This window comes from Panthera leo, chromosome D4 (assembly GCF_018350215.1).
Source record: "Panthera leo isolate Ple1 chromosome D4, P.leo_Ple1_pat1.1, whole genome shotgun sequence".
Taxonomy (NCBI): domain Eukaryota; kingdom Metazoa; phylum Chordata; class Mammalia; order Carnivora; family Felidae; genus Panthera; species Panthera leo.
In genome coordinates, this window is record NC_056691.1 from 79,600,082 (window position 1) to 79,621,776 (window position 21,695).

At 38.8% G+C, this 21,695-nt stretch overlaps 1 protein-coding gene across 1 annotated transcript in view; it reads right to left on the bottom strand.

Moving 5' to 3' along the window:
• MEGF9 (multiple EGF like domains 9) overlaps positions 1 to 21,695 on the bottom strand; it is an 89,873-nt gene that overhangs the window by 28,934 nt on the left and 39,244 nt on the right. The window contains exon 2 of the mRNA XM_042913763.1: positions 14,870 to 15,071. Within this exon, the coding sequence (XP_042769697.1) occupies positions 14,870 to 15,071 (202 nt within the window). The remainder of the gene's footprint in view (positions 1 to 14,869; positions 15,072 to 21,695) is intronic.

A 21,695-nucleotide genomic window follows, 5' to 3' on the forward strand; every position in this document is an offset into this window, starting at 1 on the left:
TGACTAGGTTCACAACACTTACTTCCAGATCTCCCATATGTCAAATGCCTGTCATTTAAGCCATTTAAGCGCCAGCAAGTCAAGTGGACTCAACTTTGATATTTATAATATCCTAATTCCTGACTTTCAAATGATTCTCTATGGATGCTCTATGGATACTCATGTTGCCTTCTTCTATACAATATTTAATTTCATTGTAGCCCAGCTCTGATTTACAGATTTATGTCTCTATTGGCCACTCCTTAGGTTGATGAATCATGTTCACCCATACCTACACCTACACTTACACTGAGACTCACAATGCCATATCTAATCTTGCCCATTCCATTTTAGGGTACAGTGGGGAGAGTCTTGGAGTCAGATAGACATGGGCTCAAATCTAAGCTCTACCATTTATTAATTATGCCATATTGCTTAGTAACTCAGTTTCTAAGAGCAAGACATCTAAGTTGTTCTGCGAAGTCAGAGAGGTTATATGTGTAAAGCATCAAAAACAGAGGTTTAACAGATTTATCAAATGTTAGTTTCCTTCTGTTCCTCCTGCTGCCTCTCCTGGATTATGCAGCTTCCTTGGGTGAACAGTTTAGTTGAAAAAACTAATATATTTTTCTGTAAAAACTTTTCTTTCAAATATCTATAATATCTTTTACTGGGCATTTTATTCAATCATAGAACTCTTTTAAAAAACCAATTCAGGATCAGCAAATTTAATTTTTTTTTTAATTTTTTGTGTGTTTATTCATTTTTGAAAGACAGAGAGAGACAGACCACAAGCAGGGGTGGGGCAGAGAGAGAGGGGGACACAGAATCCAAAGCAGGCTCCAGGCTCCAAGCTGTCAGTGCAGAGCCCAACGCGGGGCTCGAACTCACGAACGGTGAGATCATGACCTGAGCCAAAGTCGGACGCTCAACCGACTCAGCCACCCAGGCGCCCCAGGATCAGCAAATTTAAAACTTAATTAAGGAAATGGTCATAGTGTATGTGTTAGGAATTGGCAGACGAGGAGGAAGTGATTCTGTTATTGACAATATAAGCCATATTTTCATTACTGCTTCTGGCAGTGTGAGAAGAATGTCTATGTCCTTCCTGATAGTATTTAGGATAAAGCTTCTTAAACTTGATGGCATCTCAGATCTCTTTGAGAATCTATTAAATCTTACAGACCTTTTCCACAGAAAAACGTACATATCCACCATTACGTTTCATGTGCTTTTCTCCTTGTAGGTTAAGAACTTGTGACCTTGAGCATAGGGGCATATACTAGCCCAGAACTGCATGCCATGGGAGTTTAAGGTAACAGAAAGAACATGGGATAGGTGTCAGAAGATCTGGAGTTAACTGCTCTTGCTCTGGAATTTAATAGACATCCAAGCTTGGGTTTATCATGTAACCTTTCGATTATTACTTCTCATCTGTAATTTGGTAGGAAATCATCCTTAACTACTTCAACCTCACCTTACCTACAGGGTTGTTGTTAGAATCAAATGATTAAATGTACAGGCTAAGAAAATACTATTAATTGTAACTGACTTTACAGACGTTAGTTATTAACATTACCTGGAAACCTACTGAATTTATAACCACAGGAGCAAGCCTGAAATACCCAAATTGTTGAAACACACTGAATATATCATACCAGAGAATTCATCTAATATATAAAGGATGATAATAATGGAATTGATAATTTTCTAAACTAGTCCTATACACTTCAAATATTAAAATAATCACAGCTAAAGTACTTGTGTCCCTTTTCATAGGAACTTTGGAGAAACTTCAAATCAAGATCTCTCTCTGGGATTGACAAATTTAGATATTTTGAGTGGAGATCAAATCCAAGGAGAAAAAAGATGAACAGTCCCGTATTTCCCTCTACCCTCTAGGAAACATATTTCTTGCTATAAAAAAAAAACCATCTGAGATGGAACAAGTCATGCTGATTTAATTTTCTTTCAGGGGACACAGGGGAAGACAAAGCCTTCTGTGTGGGAACAAGAGTCCTATTGTAGCCTAAGTCTACTAATACAAGGTTTAGACGCTCTTTTAAAACTTTAGAGAAAAAAGAGATATTAAAACCAGTAAAGTAGGCTATGAATTTGATTGTATATTCTAACCACAATGTCATACATCTAAAGTGGCAGCTCTTCATGCCAGCAAAGTTAATTTCCTTATCCTGATTCCTCTTCCAGACCCAAGGCTGAGAATTATCAGTAGAACCAACTACACTGTCATCAGAAAACACTAATACCATCCATATTCCCTTGACTGACTGCCCTAACAATCATGTTAATTTTTTATTTCTAAATAATATTGGATTTAAAGAAAAGTGTAAAGATAGTACAGACAGTTCTTGTATATTCGTCACCCAAATTCCCCTAAGGTTAACTTCTTATACAACTACGGTATATTCGTCAAAATTGACAATTAACGTTGCTATAGTACTATTAAATATAGACCTTATCATATTTCCCTAATTTTTACACTAATGTCCTTTTTCTGTTCCAGGATCCAATCCACGATAACACCTTACGTTTACTGGTCATGACTCTTTGGCCTCCTCCAATCTGACAGTTTCTTGGTCTTTCCTTGTCTTTTAGAACCTTGAAGCTTTTGAAGAGTACTAGTTATTTTAAAAAATGTTCCTCAATTTGGGTTTGTCTGGTGTCTTGTCATAATTAGACCGAGGGTATGGGTTTTAGTGAAGACAATCGCAGAGGTAACATGACGTTCTCATTGCCTCATATTAGGGGGTACATGATACTACCACATGACTTATTACTGATGATGTTATCTTGATCACTCAAATGATGAGTTTTCATGCTGGGGATCTGTCTGTATGGTAGCTTAACTTAGGATGGTTATTAGGTTTATTTAGAAAATAAGCAGAGGTTCAGCCACTCAATTAAGAAACACTGGGGCCTACTAAAGGCAGGATAGTCAGACAGGTATTAGTTTGAGACTGTTTCTGGCACTGACTGTTTTGGAGCAAATCACTCAAGTCTCAGTTTCCCCACCTGTGAAATGAGACAAATACCACTTCAGTCAGTTGTTGTTTTATCCTTACAAGTTAGTACATATAAAGCATTTAGCCTGGCACATGGCAAACATTCAATAAATGTTAATGTTGTTCCTTCTGGGGTTGATGGTGAGAGTAATAATCTAATGTTATTCGCCAGCTTGTGTGGTGTTTTCATCTGAGAGAGAAGTCAAACTTCATGTCAGAGAACCACTATATGTTTATAAGATTTTTAACCTTTTTAAGTGTAGTAAAATGTCCTATCCAAGAGATGCTTAACTAGAGATTAAATCTGTGGTTTCTTTCTTCTTTAGCAAGAGAAGTTTACAAACGCTTTGCCATTTGGGCAGGCACCGAAAGTAGTTGCGAAGCAAATTCTCTTGACCGGGTGAAGAATCACTTGTTCCAGTTTCTCTTAGCTGTGTGGTACAGAGCGAGTAGGCACCGCTGTCCTGGGGGAAAGGTTTGGCAAGACCTGTTTTATCTGGGAGGGAGGGAGATTTGGGGTTGTTAGGTGAAAGATTCTACAAAATGTCCTCCACTGGTACTCTTGGAGCTGGCTTGCGCGCTGGAATAGGGCTGCATGGATAGACTGAAGGGGCTGATTGTTGAGATCTATGACTCTGGAGCCCTAGTTTAGAGCGTCCTGAAAGAACTTGGCACTGACGTGTGGGCTCATCCTCCTCAAAGACTTGTTGCTGCCTCTGCAAGGATCTGGGCCAGTAAAAGCATCACTACAGTAGTGAGCAAGCACAATCTGTCAGGCTGTTCAGGGCCAGGCTTCAACCCAGCCTTTCTACATAGGAGTGAAAAACAGTAATGTCAGTGACCTGTTTAGAATCGCATTCCCTTGATACTCAACATCAGAGGAGGGCTGAACCCTAGAGATATTGGAAAATGAGTAATTAATTGTTGGAGAACGGGTTGCCTCAAAAGGAAATTGGGCTGCTACTGAGGCAATATGAGTGTCAGAGTAATTAATTGGCAAAATAACAGAGGTATGACTATATTTGCACCTTGTTTGTGGAAAAGTTTGTCAATTATATAACCACTCAACTTACCCATATCTTTTATATTCGCTACCCCTACAAACCTCTCTACAACGATTAATCGTTTTTTAGAACTCTCGAAAGGTAAAGGGCCCTTGGATTTATTTTTAGCAACACAGAAAGAACATGCATGTGGGGACCCTGCTGACACTCAGCAGCAAGGCTGCGTCGGGAATAAAAATCCCCTGGGACACAGTGGGCGGCCGCAACGGCTGAAGCATATAGGAAAGCAGATTCGATCCCTGCGGCCATCTACAAAGGAAGAATAGGAACTCGGGGAGAGAGTATGGGCCTGAGAAGGAAACCTGAGACTGAGCAATTCCTTAAATTCAACTTAGAAATACAAACTAACTTTAGATTTGTGTGTAGGTAGTAATGCAAGAATCACAAACTTGACAGAGTATTAGGCACAGAACTCTTGCTATCATGGGGCATATCGCCATTTTTGCTATTGTCCACAATTTATTCTGTTTGATTTATTCTCTCTGATTTATTTATTCTCTCTGTTCTTACTATTATTATCCTAATTTGGGCCCTCACTAGTTTTCATTCTGCCTCTAATCTCCTCTTCCTTATATCCATCCATCCTACTACTGCAAGGACACAGTGCTGATCTTTCTTCCGCTTAAAGACTACTTCATGAATAAAATCCAAATCATTTGTCTGGCCCTTGAGGCCCTCCATGACCGGACCCCAGCAGGACTTGACAGATTTATCTCCTCTGCCCCCACTTCCCTTCCACCTTACATCCTATATAGGCACATCTCTGAGTCATTAATCTTGATCTTTCCTGTTCTATAATAACATCCTTTTCCACCTTGTCCACTTCTATACGCCTAATCCTTTCCTATCTTCAAAACTGAAGTCAAAAGCTATCTCTTCAATGAAATCATCTCTGATTTTTTTCAGCTATAAGTGAGATCTCCCAGATTCTTAATCCCCTTAACATTTTATCTTTTTAGTTTATGATGTCAATTTTTACTTCGTATTATAATTATTTATATACATTTTTTCTTTTTTTGGTGTCCTTACTAAGCTGGAAGCTCCTTTGGAGTAAGACCCACTGTCTTATTAATCTTTTATTTCCCACAGGATCTATTAAAGTATCTTGCACATAATTTGTTAAATAAACACCTTGATGCCAAATACTGCATTTGTACAAACTTGATTATTTGTAGTGTTAGCACATATACATTTACATATTTGTGGAAGTCTTTCAGAAGAGGCAAAATAAATTACCATTTAATATTATCAATAACAAAACTTTAACTTTAAAATATTTCTTTAAAAAAATCCCAGGGGTACCTGGATGGCTCAGTTGGTTAAGCGTCCGACTTCAGCTCACGTCACAATCTCACAGTTCATGGGTTTGAGCCCTATGTCGGGCTCTGTGCTGACAGCTCAGAGCCAGGATCCTGCTTCGGATTCTGTGTCCCCCTCTCTCTTTGCCCCTCCCCCGCTCACACTCTGTCTCTCTTTCCTTCAAAAATCAATAAACATTAAAAAAAAATTTTTTTTTAATCCCATACTGGCCTAAAAGTAGGCTAATAAAATAAACAAGTAGAAGAGTCTGCAGCAGGGGTTAGGAAAGTACCATGTTTGGTCAGCAGCAACTATATCAATTCACTGTGACATGTTATGTTAATGTTCTCAAAGGTCATCAGTAGCTGGAAGAAAGATGTGTTGGTTTTTTTTTTAATTATTTGACTACAGCTGTTCTTCTAGTTAATAATTAGAAGACCAGGAGGGCAGAGCATGCACTGTATTGAATGGAGGACGTAAGCTAGAAGTGTGCTGAAAAACATACAGAGCTATCTAAACCGTAACAGACACACATTATTTACACTTAAACTCAATGCACTCGGTGCCTTTTTCCGAATAAGCCTCTGTCTGGCCATTTATTAACATTCAAATTTTAGTCTAATTTGTTTTACCATGAACTTACCATGATACTTGGTGTAATATGCTTAAAATATCTTCTAAGACATAAACCATTGGCACTGTGCAAACATCTACTGGAACAAATTAATTACAATAGGAAACAGGCTGAGGTCAGTTACCTGCTTTTGACTAAGATGGCTGCCTTTTAAAATTCTACCTTCAAGGAAAAAATACAGAAGTGAATTTTAAAAAGATAATTTAAACTAGAGATTGGTACAATTGCAAGAAGAATAATTAGGGTATAAAATAAAATTATTTTTAAATAAAATTAAAGCTATGAAGCATTGTTCTGTTTTCCTAAGGAATAGCATAAGAATATGCTATAAGATTTCTTGAGTTTGGTACACAATATATATGCAAGTCTCTACCAGACATCTCTATCTGAATATACCACCATCACTTCAAAATGAACATGTTTAAAACCTAACATCATCATCTCCGTCTATCTTGCTTATATACCTGTATTCTTTATCTAATTAATGGAATATCTCTTCACTCATGCACCCAACCCAGAAAGAAACATGGGAGATTCATCTCTCTCTTTCCCTTTACTCTGTACATATGAACAACCACCTAGCCCTGTATATTTTACTGTCCAAATACCTCTTACATGGGTTCCCACCTCTCCAGCACCATTGCCAATGCCAGTGCCAATGTCTTACATCAGGTCTTTAGCTCTCTTGCTTGGATTGTTACAATATTCTCCTTACTGGTCTCCTTGCCCCAGCTCACTCTCTCTATCCACCAGACTTCTGATAGAGTGATTTTTCTTTTTTTTCTCTTTGAAAGTTAATTGTTGTTAAAAAAAAAAAAAAAAAAAAAAAAAAAAAAAAACCACATACTTTTTAAATTTTACACTCACCTCTCAGAACACTTAATGGTACCAGCTAATGACGATATATCAAAAGCCCACCAGTTGCTTGAAATGGCTGCAAATTTTTACCATGTTCTGGTGTTAAAGTGGTTTGAACTCTTTGGAAAAATTGGGGTAACATTAAGTACCAAGATTTCAAATTCCCAGATTAGAAACAAGATTTTTAAGTCAGGAGGAAATTTAGTAAAAATTCAAGGCTAAAAGGAAATGTTAATAGAAAAACAAAAACAAAAATATTGTAAAAAAAAAAAAAAAAAAAAAGGATGTTCCCACTCCCCCAATGGCAGAGTGATTTTTCTTAAAAGCAAATCCAATATCCCCCCTTACGGTATTCTTCAATGGATAAAGTTTGCATATTAGGCCTTTTATGGTCTGGCCCTGTTTATTTTATTCTTCATTCATTCATTCTATTCATTCATCAGCATTTACGAATCTACCTTGTGCCAGGCACTGTTCTAGGTGTTAGAGATACAACAGTAAACAGACAGACAAAAGTCTCGTCTCTTATCATTTCCTACTCTCCTGCAACCCTTCCTCTCCACTGCTAACAAGTGTTCTTGCCTTCAAGAAATAGTAAGCCACCTGCACTCTACTAAAGATCCCTTGTTCTTTCATACAAATTGCTACTCATTTTTCAAGTCGCAACCTAAACACAGCTTCGTCTCTTAAGACTTCCCTGAATCTCCTGTGCACTTTATGAATACTCATAGCTTGTTTGCATTTCTATCTTTCCACTGAGAGTAAGCTCTGTGAGCACAGGGATAATGTCTTTGGACACGTAATTGCCAGACGCAATGCCTTTATTAAATGAAGTGAGTGAAGAAAATGATACAGCTTTCCTCAATTGTTAATTTTTTCTACTAATAAATCACTTTTTCTTGATCTCCCAGAACTATAGGCAAAGTAATAAAGAGTTTACACAAGTAGCTGTTACTCCCAATTATTACACAAGAGATGATTTTCAGAGCCCCATGTGAATATGAGCCTCTGAGGTTTGCCATCTTTTTTTTTTTTTTTAATTTTTCTTAATGTTTATTTATTTCTGAGACAGAGAGAGACAGCGTGAGCAGGGGAGGGACACAGAGAGAAGGAGACACAGAATCCAAAGCAGGCTCCAGGCTCTGAGCTGTCAGCACAGAGCCGACACAGGGCTTGAACCCACGGACTGTGAGGTCATGACCTGAGCCAAAGTCGGACGCTCAACCGACTGAGCCACCCAGGCGCCCCTGAGGCTCGTCATCTTTTTATTTGACATTTATCTCAGCATAAGTCTACTTCATGAATAAAATTCTGCCTTCTGTCCCGGGGCATATTCCCATGATTAAAATTCAAAATAGTAAACATTTCAAAATATACTCACTGTACAGAAGCAACCACAGATTTTACGTAAAAGGATATTACACCACTACAGAACTTCTCTGTTGTCTTACAGAGACAGTCTAAAATCATGCACCTTGTATACTCGCCCGCTATGAATGCATTAAAAAAAATCTCAAATAAGTATATAACTGTCTACATATAAAGCCAGCCCTAACAATATTTTAAGGGCCATATTAAGAGACCCAGGCTCTCACTAGGCAAGAGGCGTGAGACAAAAATGCTATCTGATTTCTCCATTCACTTATTAGACATAGGTCCAAATATAAATCAGGAAAACATTAGAAATGCATTGCAAAAGCAAAAATGGAAAGTTGAGATATTGTAGACCAACTCCTTCCCAATTAAACAGGTTGGAACACCAATGGTGCTGTGAGGGGGCGGCCATCTGTCAGTATATAAAGGACTCTGTGTTTGCACATAAAGACGTTGCTCAACCCACATCTGGCTCCTGTGGCCAAGTTCTACCCTCACTGGGGCAACTCAGTACAGGGGCATAAGGCACAGGGAGATGAATTTTTTGAAAGCCAGCCGTTTGTTCCATGGGCGTTAGATGTATGAGAGAATCAGGATGGAAATTGTGTCCACTTTTCTACTTCTATTTATTTTTAAAAAGAGAACAGGGAGGTGGAAACAGATAAGAATTTAAGTAGGTGTTAGGAGATCAGATTTCTCATTCCATTGTATAATCTCAGGAAATTCACTTAAATTTGCACAGGTTTTTTTTTTTTTTTCTCTCCTGATAGGTCTCCTTTTTTTTTTTTTATTTTTTAATTTTTTATTTTTACCATTTATTCATTTATGAGAGACAGCACAAGCAGGGTAGGGGCAGAGAGAGAGGGAGACACAGAATCCGAAGCAGGCTCCAGGCTCTGAGCCATCAGCACAGAGCCCAACGCGGGACTTGAACTCACAAGCTGTGAGATCATGACCTGAGCTGAAGTTGGACGCTTAACCAAGTGAGCCACCCAGGCGCCCCTGACAGGTCTCCTTCTCAGTCCTCTGCCTTCCCAAATCATAACTTGGAAGCATATCTCAGTTCCCACCTCCTCTGGAAAGCCTGTGTCCTTATTACTTCAGTTTATACCTTTCCTACTGTATTCTACTTAGAAATTCAGCATATATTTATAAGCTGTTTTATACTGGATTCTAGTTTTGTACACTTCAGTCTAGCATAGATTATAGGCTTCTAGACAAGAGCAAAAGCAATAGTTTTACTCCAAAATTTTTGCCCCTCTTTGTGAGTCACCAATTCTATAATCTAATATACAATTTTTGTAATTATATAATATATCCCAAACTCCAGATCCAAGTTGCAAATATTTCAACCCCAACACTTTTACTTATTGGCTATTACCTAGTAAGTTAGGCAAAGTACCTAACTTCTGATTGTTTTTTTCCTGTGCAAGTGAGAATTATAATAATAGTGCCTGCTGTGGCAATTAAATCAACTGTTACATGCAAAGGGCTTCGGACAGTGCCTAGCATGTGTTCAATTAACTTTAACTATTATTATTGTTCTAGAATATAGATTGTGCGATTTTAAGAGGCTTAATATGTTTATGAAAATGGGAGAAAATAATTTAAACTTTTTTTCTGTTAGAATGAACAATTGCTTCCTTAGCCTACCAACAAAAACAAATATTCCAACACAGGTTGGATCCTCCTCTTTTGTGACTCACCAATTCTATTCCTCATGTTTCAAAAAGAAAAAATAGATTCAATTCCTGGGAGTTACTGAGCTGAATCTATGTGCCAGTCACAATGTAAGTGGACAAACACACACACAAGTTAAGTTTCACAAAAATCCTCATGTCACATACACTAACCCTATTTTACAGATGGAAACATTGAGGCTCAGAGAGATCAGATATCTTCATCAAGGTCATACAGTAAGAGGCTAAACCAAGAATAGAATCAAAGTCACAATTTTCAGATTCCACTTCCTTTTCACTACACACACACACACATACTACTTGCCTACAATTTGCTATTTCCTTAACTCATATATAATTTATAACAGAGCAGAATACAGAGGTTTTTCCTCATAGTTCACCCATATGCTCTTGCCAAAGTACACAGTCTTGTGACTTCCCATTTCTGTTCCTCTGGTCTTATGTCAATTTAACTTCCTTTCTGGTAGTAAGAAATGTCATGTATGGCTGGATTTAGAGCCCCTGGGCCTTCCTTCTAAAGACTTCCTCTAAGTACAGGTTTTTGAATGACTTTAGTGATACACCGCTTGTTCTGACAAGTTGCCTGAAATAACACTGTTAAAAATTTTTTAAATTAAATATTGCTCTGCAGTAACCCATAGAAAAGGATTACAGATTTACCACAAAAAAACGTAATACATCTATCATTGGGGCCATGGGCAATCAAGAGATAGGGCAAATAAAACAAATAAAGATCGGTGGGAGCACAGAGGAAGGCTTGTTGGAAAAGAGGTCAAGAAGCTGAAAGGCCAAAGCATTGTTGGGATCATCTATAGATACTGAAATCGTCCAGAATTTTGACAGATGGAGCGATAGAGACAACAGTGGGCCATGTATGAGAAATAAGGGGTAGGACCTGGTAGAGGGAACTGCAACAAGGAGGTAGAACAGCATGCCATGTTGCTATGAGCTTCGGAGGTGGGGTTTTTAGGGAAAAGAAAGGACAAAAGGAGAGCATAAGGAAGAAAGGAGAGGACTCTGGAAGTGGCAAAGGGAAGCAAGGAAGATATCTATTCGAACTCCGGGTCCAGAGATAATAGTGAGAGAGAGAAACACATCACATTTAAGGGCTATGGGGGAAGCAAGGTCCTTCCAGATGCCAATTAGAAGATGACAGTAAAGGATATGAGAAATCAGCATACTTTGTATGCAGATAATATAAAATCGCACATTACTCATTAAAAAAAAGACCTACTAAGGATAATAGAGCCCATTGGTTATATATGGAAAATAGTCCATGCAGATCAAGTAATAATAATAATAAAATACGGATATCTTCCACCTCCTGTTTAGCATCAATCATCCATCACCGAAAATCATATATTCTACATGAAATGCTAACAAAGAACCTATTTTCCAATATTTCAAATGAAAATAATTATAATTCGTTACATATCAACCCCAAAACTACTAACAAACTTCCTAAAGTGTAACTAAAACACAGTAAAGCACCTACATATAAGTAACAGACTCCCTTGTTAGGATGTAAAATGCTCAAAACATCACTTCCTGACCAAAAGGAACTGGTTGCTAACAGTTGTCTTATACACAGTAACATACTGCGCGTCTCTTTGTTGACCTGAGATGCACTTTACAAACCATCTACATGTGATACTGACATTCTAGCAATTATGCTTGGAATTTTTTTTTTCTTTAATTTTTATTTATTTTTGAGAGACAGAGCACAAGTGGGGGAGGGGCAGAGAGCGAGAGACACACAGAAGCCAAAGCAGGCTCCAGGCTCTGCGCTGTCAGCACGGAGCCTGACACGGGTCTCGAAACCACTAGCTGTGAGATCATGACCTGAGCCGAACTCAGACGCTTAACCGACTGAGCCACCCAGGCACCCCTATGCTTGGAATTTAACACAAGACTTGCCACGTGTCACTTTGTTTAAAATGCTGTATATGGCATTATTGAGTTTCTGGGATACAAATACAAATTTTTCTTATATAACCAGCAGCCAAAACACATTGAATCAAGAGAAAAGAACATGCTAGGATATTTGAGTGTTAAATACCAAGACGTTTTCTACTAAGAAAAACAATTGTGTAATTGTGGAGTCATTCTGCCTCACAGAATAAGCACTTGCTTATTACATTTGTTCAACTGGATTGAATGGTAGCTGTCGTATACAAACTTACGCAAGTTAACAATCCCCCTAAACATCAAAATTTTCATATTCAAAGTGGGAGAATAATAGTGCTCTCCTCAAGGGAGTTTTTTGAAAATTAAATGAGATAATGCACATAAAGCAGGTAGCACAGTGCCCTAGCTCACAGTACATGCTCAATAAATGGCTTCTAGTACTATTTTTATTGTCTGTCCAGAATGTGTAGATTGTAAAAATTTACACATGCATTTTCTTGTTTGATCCTTAAGACAAAACAACTATATTCAGGAGAGAAATAGGACATAGATTATTACCACTGCTTCACAAATGAAAAGACAAATGCTTTTAAAAAAGTAGTGATTTTCCCAAAGCTCCATGGTTACCCAGAAATATCTACGAGGATTGGAACCCTAAACCAGGGCTTGGCAAACTTTTTCTTAAAGAGCCAGACAGTAAATATTTTAGGCTTGTAGCCCACATGGTCTCTTTTGTAACTAGTCACTGGAGCACAAAAGCAGTCATGGATAATGTGTAGACAAATGAAGGCACCTGTGTTCCAATGACACTTTATTTACAAAAACAGGCAGCCGACTGGATTTGGTTCATGGCTGCAGTTTACAGACCCCCTGCCCTGGATCCTGGAGTTACCAGGCCAAAGCATTTTTCCACTACTCTCTAGTTACGACCTATTTTCAGAATAGTGTTTAGCCAATGTAAGCTAATGACCTGAACTGTCAGGGGAAAATAAAACAGAAAAAATTTATAAAAGATCAATGAAAAGAGTAAGATATTACATGAATTTTAGAATTTAGAATTTTAGAATTTTCCCCTCCTCTCCAGCTTTTAAAACTCTCTCTCAATCCTCCCCTTACTTCTTTCTCCTCTAAGACAGCAGTTTGGCCTAGAAGTAAACACGGTTTTCTCTCTCCAAAGTACTCAAGAAAAAATGTATTTGCAGAATCTTATTCTAAAGGAAGCAGCAGACATGCCATTGGATATCAGAATGAACTAACTTCTCCAAATCTCATCTTTTAAAATGGTAAGAAAGGTGAGCCTTCTGAATGTGATGCGCAGGCATGCTTTTAGCGGACCGAAGGGAACACTGATAAGCGACTGCTGTATTCTCAGCTTCAAATAACAGAATGATTACCAGCTTTCTCATTATGGAAGCAGTATGGCATGGTGATAAGAACACTCACTGGGTTTGGAATCCTAACTGGGAACGCGTCCTCTGCCACTTAGTATCCTTATGATTTAATAACCTATGTAAAGAGTTGTGAAGATTAAAACAAACAACTATTTTAAAATACTAATGGTCATAAGCATCGATTATTGTTGCATTTGAAGTTATAAACTTCTTAATCAAGTTCACGTATTTTTTTTAAAATATTTTTTATGTTTGCGTATTTTTGACAGAGTGTGTGAGGGGGAAGGAGCAGGGAGGGAGACACAGAATCCGAAGCAGGCCCCAGGCTCTGAGCTGGCAGCACAGAGCCCGACGCGGGGCTCGAACCCACAGACCGCAAGATCATGACCTGAGCCGAAGTCGGACACTCAACCAAGTGAGCCACCCAGGCGCCCCCCTTTTTTTTTTTAAGTAGGCTCCATGCCCAGTGTGGAGCCCAACATGGAGCCTGAACTCACAACCCTGAGATCAAGACCTGAGCTAAGGTCAAGAGTCAGACACCTAACCAACTGAGCCACCAAGGTGCCCCACATCTATATTTTTAGTAGAAGTACACTATGATACAATATTGCATAATAGTACAATATGATTTATAAAGCAAGATAGCTACTCCTAGTATAAAGAAACTTTTCTGCCAAGGAGATAAAAGTTCTTTAAAAATACTCTCTCATTTAAGCCAACAATATTCCCTTGAAATTAAAACAAAACAGAATGCATTGTGTGATGTGTGCTAGGCATTTTACATACATCTATTTATTTAACCTTCACAACAACCCTGAAAAGAAACTGAGGCTCAGAGAAATGAAATAACTTGCTGAAAGCACAAAGCTCCTAAGTGGCAACAGATCCTGGATCTACACCCAAGTCAGATTGATTTTAAAGATTGTGTTCTTTTCATTACATAACACTGTCTCTTCAGTGTTTTGACTTGGGGTCCACAAAAAGCTAGGTGCCTCATACTAGGTCAAAGAATAATTACATTCAATGTCAGAGAAGGCAAATCCTCAGATTATGGGACACTGTTCTACTGTATTAAGTCACTTCCAAATAACATACTATTTTAAAGGCAATTTCCAGACAATTCTTGTTTAATCAAGTTTCATCCCCAAAACGTGCGGGCGAAACCAGTCTTTTCCCCACTAGTTAGAGAAATTCGGATATGACCGACAGTAAGCCTTAGACGTGCAAAGAAACAGCTCTAGAATTTTGATAAGAGAAAAAATAAAGAGTAAGTTTCCTGAAACTCCAATGGCATGTGAATTAACATAACAAGAATATTTCCACTGGAAATGCCAGGAAGTTATCACTTCCAGAAAGGAGACTGCTTTCTCAATGATTTTTTTCTCCCCATGAAATTTAGAGAAATTATCACAAAGCAAAATTGGTGACCCAGGGGCTTTTGAAGAACTCTATCAGTGAATTAGAGGTTTCTTAATTCTGCTATTAAATATAATTTCCAAAGTGAGGAGATAAAAGTTTATTAAATGTTTTCTAAATCTATGCCCCCCTCCCTCTTTATTTAAACCAGTCTGGTCCTGGAGAGCCAGCGCCTTTTCTTTCTCTTGATGAAATAACTTCACCTCCCCCCTCTGCTGCTTACCTGCTGCAGAGTATGCTGAGGGCTCCGTGTGGACTACAGTCACACGGCAGGCAGAGCCCAGACGTGTGATTCAGGTAAAAGCCCTCCCTGCAGATGTCGCAGTGAAGCCCTTGATAATGTGGCTGGCACTCACACTGCCCTGTGGTCTGGCTGCAGCGATTCACATCCAGACTTCCCACCACAGAGCAGTTACATACATATTCTGTAAGGACAGAAGGAAAGAGACATTATTAACTAAGATGTAACGCTTTCTTAATAAAATGAACTCTATTTTTCCGGATAAATGTTCACGACAGTTGTGTTAGGGTGGATAAAATCGATTCTAGTTCAAATTCACTTTCTATCCCGTTTAGTCTGTTTAAAATGGGAAATAAGTAAAGTAGGTAAAACTATACATCATTCCTAATTATAAAGCTAACATTCTCAGTGTCCTTGCCGGTACTCTTCATCTTCTAGCCCTTTACCTTTTACCTTTTTACCTTTTACAGTGTGTGTATTGGATTGGGGGTGGTTCCTGTATACCACTAAGTTTTTCTGGACTGGAAACCTCCAAAGGCAGGGCCTATGCTTACCTCCATGGCACAGACAGCACATGCTGGAAATGACAACATGTTGAATAATAAATAGCCCCATTGTACAGCCGCAAAAGCCTAAGGCTCAAATGGTTAACTGTGGTAACTTACACAGGTCAGACAAAATCGTGCTACAGCTGGAATCATAAACTAATGTGTTCTTTCGAGGAAGGAATTAATAGAGAATTGAAACTTTAAGGTAAGGAAGAGGACGAACAATAAATCCTAGACAAGGAAGTTTACACAGTCGTCCTGATCAGTGGGCTAAAACCAATCACAGTTTAAATCTCTTTCCTAAGTTACAAGATTTGGAAAATAAACTTTCCTTTAGCTACATTTCAAAGAGTTCTTTGGATGAAAATATTTAGAGGTCCTTGGCTTTAGCCTTTCAATGTAGATATAGTTAAAGGTCAGCTCAAATTTGGTTTTTGCTATTGTTTACACTCATTTAATCAAGAAAGTATTTTCAACATGGCTTGACACAGTATCAACACAGGACTTTGTAAGCATGTCAAAAACAAGTAAAGTCAACTGCAGATAAAATAAAACCTTGTACACAGTTTAGGAATAGCCCCAACTCCAAAACAGCTATAAATCTAGGTTTAACGGCCCCCCCAAAAAATCTATGGTACAAATTACACTTCTGAGTAGGTAAGGCACTGTATGAAATGGCATTATATGGACAAAAATTTAGCTTGGAAAAAATATTTAATGTCATTTGCGACAATTTTTTTTTTAATTTTTTTTTTAACCTTTATTTATTTTTGAGACAGAAAGAGACAGAGCATGAACGGGGAAGGGGCAGAGAGAGAGGCAGACACAGAATCCGAAGCAGGCTCCAGGCTCTGAGCCATCAGCCCAGAGCCCGACGCGGGGCTCGAACTCACGGACCTGAGCCGTGATCGTGACCTGAGCCGAAGTCGGCTGCTTAACCGACTGAGCCACCCAGGCGCCCCGCAACAATTTTTTTTAAATGTTTATTTTTTTGAGAGAGAGTATGCACACAAGCAGGGGAGAGGCAGAGGGAGAGGGAGAGAGAGAATCCCAAGCAGGCTGTTGGCACAGTGACCAATGCGGGCTCACAAACTGAGGTCACAACCTGAGCCAATTTTTGATGGTTTTTTTTTAAAGGTTTATTCAGTTTTGAGAAAGAGAGAGAGACAGAGTGTGAGCGGGGGAGGGGCAGAGAGAGAGAGAGGGAGACACAGAATCCGAAGCAGGCTCCAGGCTCTGAGCTGTCAGCACAGAGCCCGACATGGGGCTCAAACTCACAAACCATGAGATCATGATCTGAGCTGAAGTCAGACGCTTAACCAACTGAGCAACCCAGGCGCCCCTGATGGTTTTTAAAAAGTTACTGAATAATTGCAAATCCAGGGTCTTAAACAGAATGTTATAAAGGAGTTTGCTCCTCTAGTCTCGAAGAGGAAATTAAAATTCTCCTTTTTTTTTTTTAAGAGAGAAAGAGAAAGAAAGTGCATGTGGGGGGGGGGGTGCAGAGAGAGGGGGACAGAGAGAATCTTAAGTAGGCTCTACACTTAGCGGAGCCCGATACAGGGCTTAATCCCACAACCTGAGATTGTGACCTGAGCTGAAATCAAGTGTCAGATGCTTAACCAACAAAGCCATCCAGGAGTCTCGGAAATTAAAATTCTTAATGTCATCACAAGCAGCTTATCCACACAAGTCAAAGCAAAGGATTCCACAGAGAAACTCCCACTTGGCCACAACCATGCCAACTCTATACCTCCCACACTTCTTCAGTTCCTAACTTTTGGGGTCACCCAACCTCCCCGCTCTTTCCATCTCTTCTACTTTGTAAATAGGTCAAATGAATCAATATACATATATTGGTAAGTGATTTACCTTATGCATAATTCAAGGGTAGTAAATTAGTTACAAATCCCAGAGAGGAATTCAAGATTTCTTTAGCCCCAAACTTAGGAAAGGTATCAGCTTCCCATCTCAGTCAACTTTCTTATTTTCACTAGGCTACACTAGAATGACAATTCTTTGCCAGACTTACTTGTTTTCACATTATTTCTAGTTTCTGGTGTGTGTGTGTGTGTGTGTGTGTGTGTGTGTGTGTGTGTGATTTTTGTAAATAAGGAAGCCATGTCTAGTGGTCTGAAAACCTGCCAATGACAACTTCATGGTAAGACCTTCACTCCACCAAAAATGACCAGAACGCTTAAAATAACATTTTTCTTCCAAATGTGGCACACTTTCAATATACATCTAATTCCTCCTGCTGGACCAGTTTCATCACAAGTAAAACTAACCAAATTGTGCTGGCGTGGGCAGATCTAGCTCAAGAAAAATGAACAGGTTAAGTAAAAACTCTAAGACTGAGAGTTTTATTCTACTATTTCCTTACTAATGTACTTCCATCTGAAACCCGAATCAGTGTTCCCATTCAGTGGGGTAAGGTGAGTCGTATATTTTTATAGGAACGTAATAAATCTAAAACCTTTGAGGAAAAAACTGGTTGTTTGTTTGTTTTTCATTAAAGTTGTAATGGATAAACTTCAGTACTAACCGAGTTCACTGGGTAGTTAATACTTATATGGAACCAAGTCAATGTCTTCAATATCCTCTGAACATATTCTTCTTAGTTTCATCTTTGGACCTTTGTTCATTCTGTCCCCGTTGAAATGCTCTCTCCTCTCCACATACTCAAACCTCTCCCCTCTTTCAAGAATCAGCTGAAACTTACTCCTCCATAAACTCTAATTCTATTACCCCAGTGTGAATCTGTAACAACAGCTACTACCTATAGTATGCCAGTAATTTGAAGAGGCAGTAAAGTGTAGCAGTTATGAGCACAGACGTAGAGGCAGACAGCTACAGGCTTCCATTTACAGCTCTCTCACTTACTAACCTTATGACCTTAGACAAGTTAACTAACCCCTTATGCCTCCCTTTTCTTATCTGTAAACAGGGCATAATATAGTGCCTATAACACTTAGTCCCAACACCTAAGCTGGAGGTAGTTTGGAGGGCTGCAGTAAGTAATACAATAGCGAGAAGAAAGAGACAGCAGATAAAGTAACCTAGGGAGAATTCAGATGTCAGATTCCTAGGCCACAGCTCTGTTTGTTATACCCTGTGGACAAGAAAGCCTAGAATCGGGTTTATTTCTATGGCGGTTTTTGACAATGTTTAAGAAATAGAATTAGTGTCCTGACATTCAGAACTCCAAGTTGTGGGTTATCTAGGAAGAAAATAAGATGGCATCCTATGTATTCTGGGCTTCATTACCAATACGGGTGCCTACAAATACAGTGACAAAAACGGAAGTGTTGAGGCTATGGTTTCAAAGAGGAAGAAAAAGAGCATTTACTGGTTCTACGCCTCTTGTGTTAATCACCCTAACAGTAGCGGCATACAAGGCAAATATCTCAGCGAGAGAGACTGCATTCATGCCAGGAACGGGGTTGACTTATGAAGACAAAATGCACTGTCATGTTAACTTTCCTCCCCAAAGTAACCAAAGTAAAGGAAGTGAAGAGAAGCATACCGAGTGCCAGGAAGCGTGTACATCTTTCCTGTCTGGAGCTCAGAATCTGAGGCCTTATCCCAGGGATGGACCTCAGATGAAAGGACCCAAGTTAAATGACTAGCATGAGCAATAGCAATAAAGGCAAAGCACTATGAATATCCAATAAACTGCATCAGGATAACCTGTTAGCCTGTAAGTAGAGGAAAATCTCAGACCCTTCACAGTTCCTGGCATTTATGTGGAACCAGACAGGAGTTAATGCAGAAATAATGCAATTTAGTAGAAGGCAGGCAGTATAAAAAAGAAGAAAGGAATGTCAATTGAGAGAAGCAGTGGGAAGGACTTACAGCCAAAAACAAGAGATGAAGTGGTGACTTTTTAATGAGGTAGCATCTTGGACAGCAGAGCAGCACAAAGGAGCCGGTGACGTGACTGATGTTAAGTCACCAGTATGAATGGTAATGGCAACGAAACAGTATGAAGACGACATAAAAGCTAATCACAGACAAGTCTGGATGAAATGCCAAAATCTCATTTGGTTGCCTAAGAGTAAACATGAAGTAAATTCTCCATCATTTGAGCTGTGGGTTTCCTTTCAATGCCCTGTGGTTCTCGGGAAAGCTCTATAGAGAAATAATTAGGAAAAAAGTAACATAAATGTTAGCAGAGAGATGGCAATCTTTGGCAATATCTTTTTCTTTTTCTTTGGCTTCTGAAGAGCAATGAAATACTTTGAAGAACAATGATCTGAACCCTAAAGAAGAATAAGGAGCTAAAATCTGGTCCACACTACTTGGAACTATAAATAAAGGCCAAAGGAAGAGACAGTAAGTAGCTTGGCATTTTTCTCTGAGAACTTGAACTCACAGGATGATTTTTTAGTAAAAGTATCCAAAGTAATCATTGCATTTAAATCAAACACTGCCCTTTTTCAAACATTCCTTACCAAGGGCCAAGAGATGGACATTTTCAGCAATGGAAAATAAATATAGAGTAGCTTTGTTTAGAAGTCCCATAAACTCTCCCATCCCCTCTGTGCAAACACCTGTCCTGGTAAGAGATCATCTCCCTAAACCTACTAAAGATCTTTTCTTCTTTTTTTTTTTTAATATGAAACTTAGTGTCAAACTGGTTTCCATACAACACTCAGTGCTCCTCCCAACAGGTGCCCTCCTCAGTGCCTATCACCCCCCCTCCCCCCCCTCCCCCCCCCCCCCCCCCAACAAACCCTCAGTTTGTTCTCAGTTTTTAAGAGTCCTAAAGATCTTTTCTTATACACCTCATAGGCTTCTTTCTGCATCCAGCTTTTAACCACCTCATGTTGCTGCTCAGTAAAAAGCCCCTCATATCTTCTAGAGAATTTTAATTGTGTTTTGGTATCTGCAACTCCTTTGATGGTAGATTTTAGAAAAAATATTAATTGTGATACTATGTCGCAATTAGTGTGTCCTCTCTCTGTCTCTTTTTGAAGTCCTTTCTGAGTGTCGTAATTAACTACGATGTCTGGACACTCAAGCAATTTGGTACAATAGTGTGTTAGCCTTTTTCAGATAAAAAAGAACTATAAAAGCAGTAAATGAAAGATTTGGGTAAGAAAATGAAAAAACTGTGTCCCCAGTCAATTCATGATGTAAATGTCATAGAATAAATAAATGTTAATTGGTAACAGCACTGCTGCTGAACTAAACTGATTACAAAACAAGTATTGCATTTATGCATAGATACTGGAAAATACTTGTAAATATAACTAACACAGTACTCACAGGAATCTGGTTCAGGAATATAGCCTGAAATTCTATCTATAGCCTCTTGCAAAATTGTGGGAAGACCTTTGCAAAACTCAGTTCCTGGAACCTTTTCATTCTTTCAACAATTATTTCACTCTTGCTTTCAATACCTTAGATATTGAAAGAATTAAAAAATTATCTATTAAGAATATGAAAAACTGCTCTAGGCTATTCCAAAACTTTCCATTCTTCCCCATAGTCCAAAGACATATAAAATGTACTATAATATTTATTTGCTGCATTTTCTGTTCACAGTTAAAGTAGCAAAAGCTAGAAGACATGTATTTAAAATGTATCAAGGCTCAGTGCTTAATCTTAGTACCAAAATTTAAAACATTAATAGAACTGAATATCATGAGTAAATTTTATTGGATGTATATTTTAAAATAAACAAAAACTTCTTTTAAAAGCAATGAGGTTTTACTAGACTACATTGTTAAATTTTTTTTAAATTTTTTTTTAACGTTTACTTATTTTTGAGACAGGGAGAGACAGCATGAACGGGGGAGGGTCAGAGAGAGAGGGAGACACAGAATCAGAAACAGGCTCCAGGCTCTGAGCTGTCAGCACAGAGCCTGATGCGGGGCTCGAACTCACAGACCGCGAGATCATGACCTGAGCCGAAGTCGGATGCTTAACCGACTGAGCCACCCAGGCGCCCCTACATTGTTAAGTTTTGTAAGAAGAAACTGTGCCACAAGTAACTGATTTAGCTGGACTGTGGCACTAACATCACACGAGACCCAACTGATACTTCAAGTCTTTTTCAAAGTTAATGTTACAATTAAGATAGCAAGAATTAACTAATGCTTCAGTTGATTACTGCACAAAATGCTATGGAACATTTTCGGATTTAAAACATTATAAGGGGTGCCTGGGTGGCTCAGGTGGCTAAAGCATCCGACTCTTGATCTCGACTCAGGTGCTGATCTCACAGTTCGTGAGGTCGAGCCCCATGACCAGCT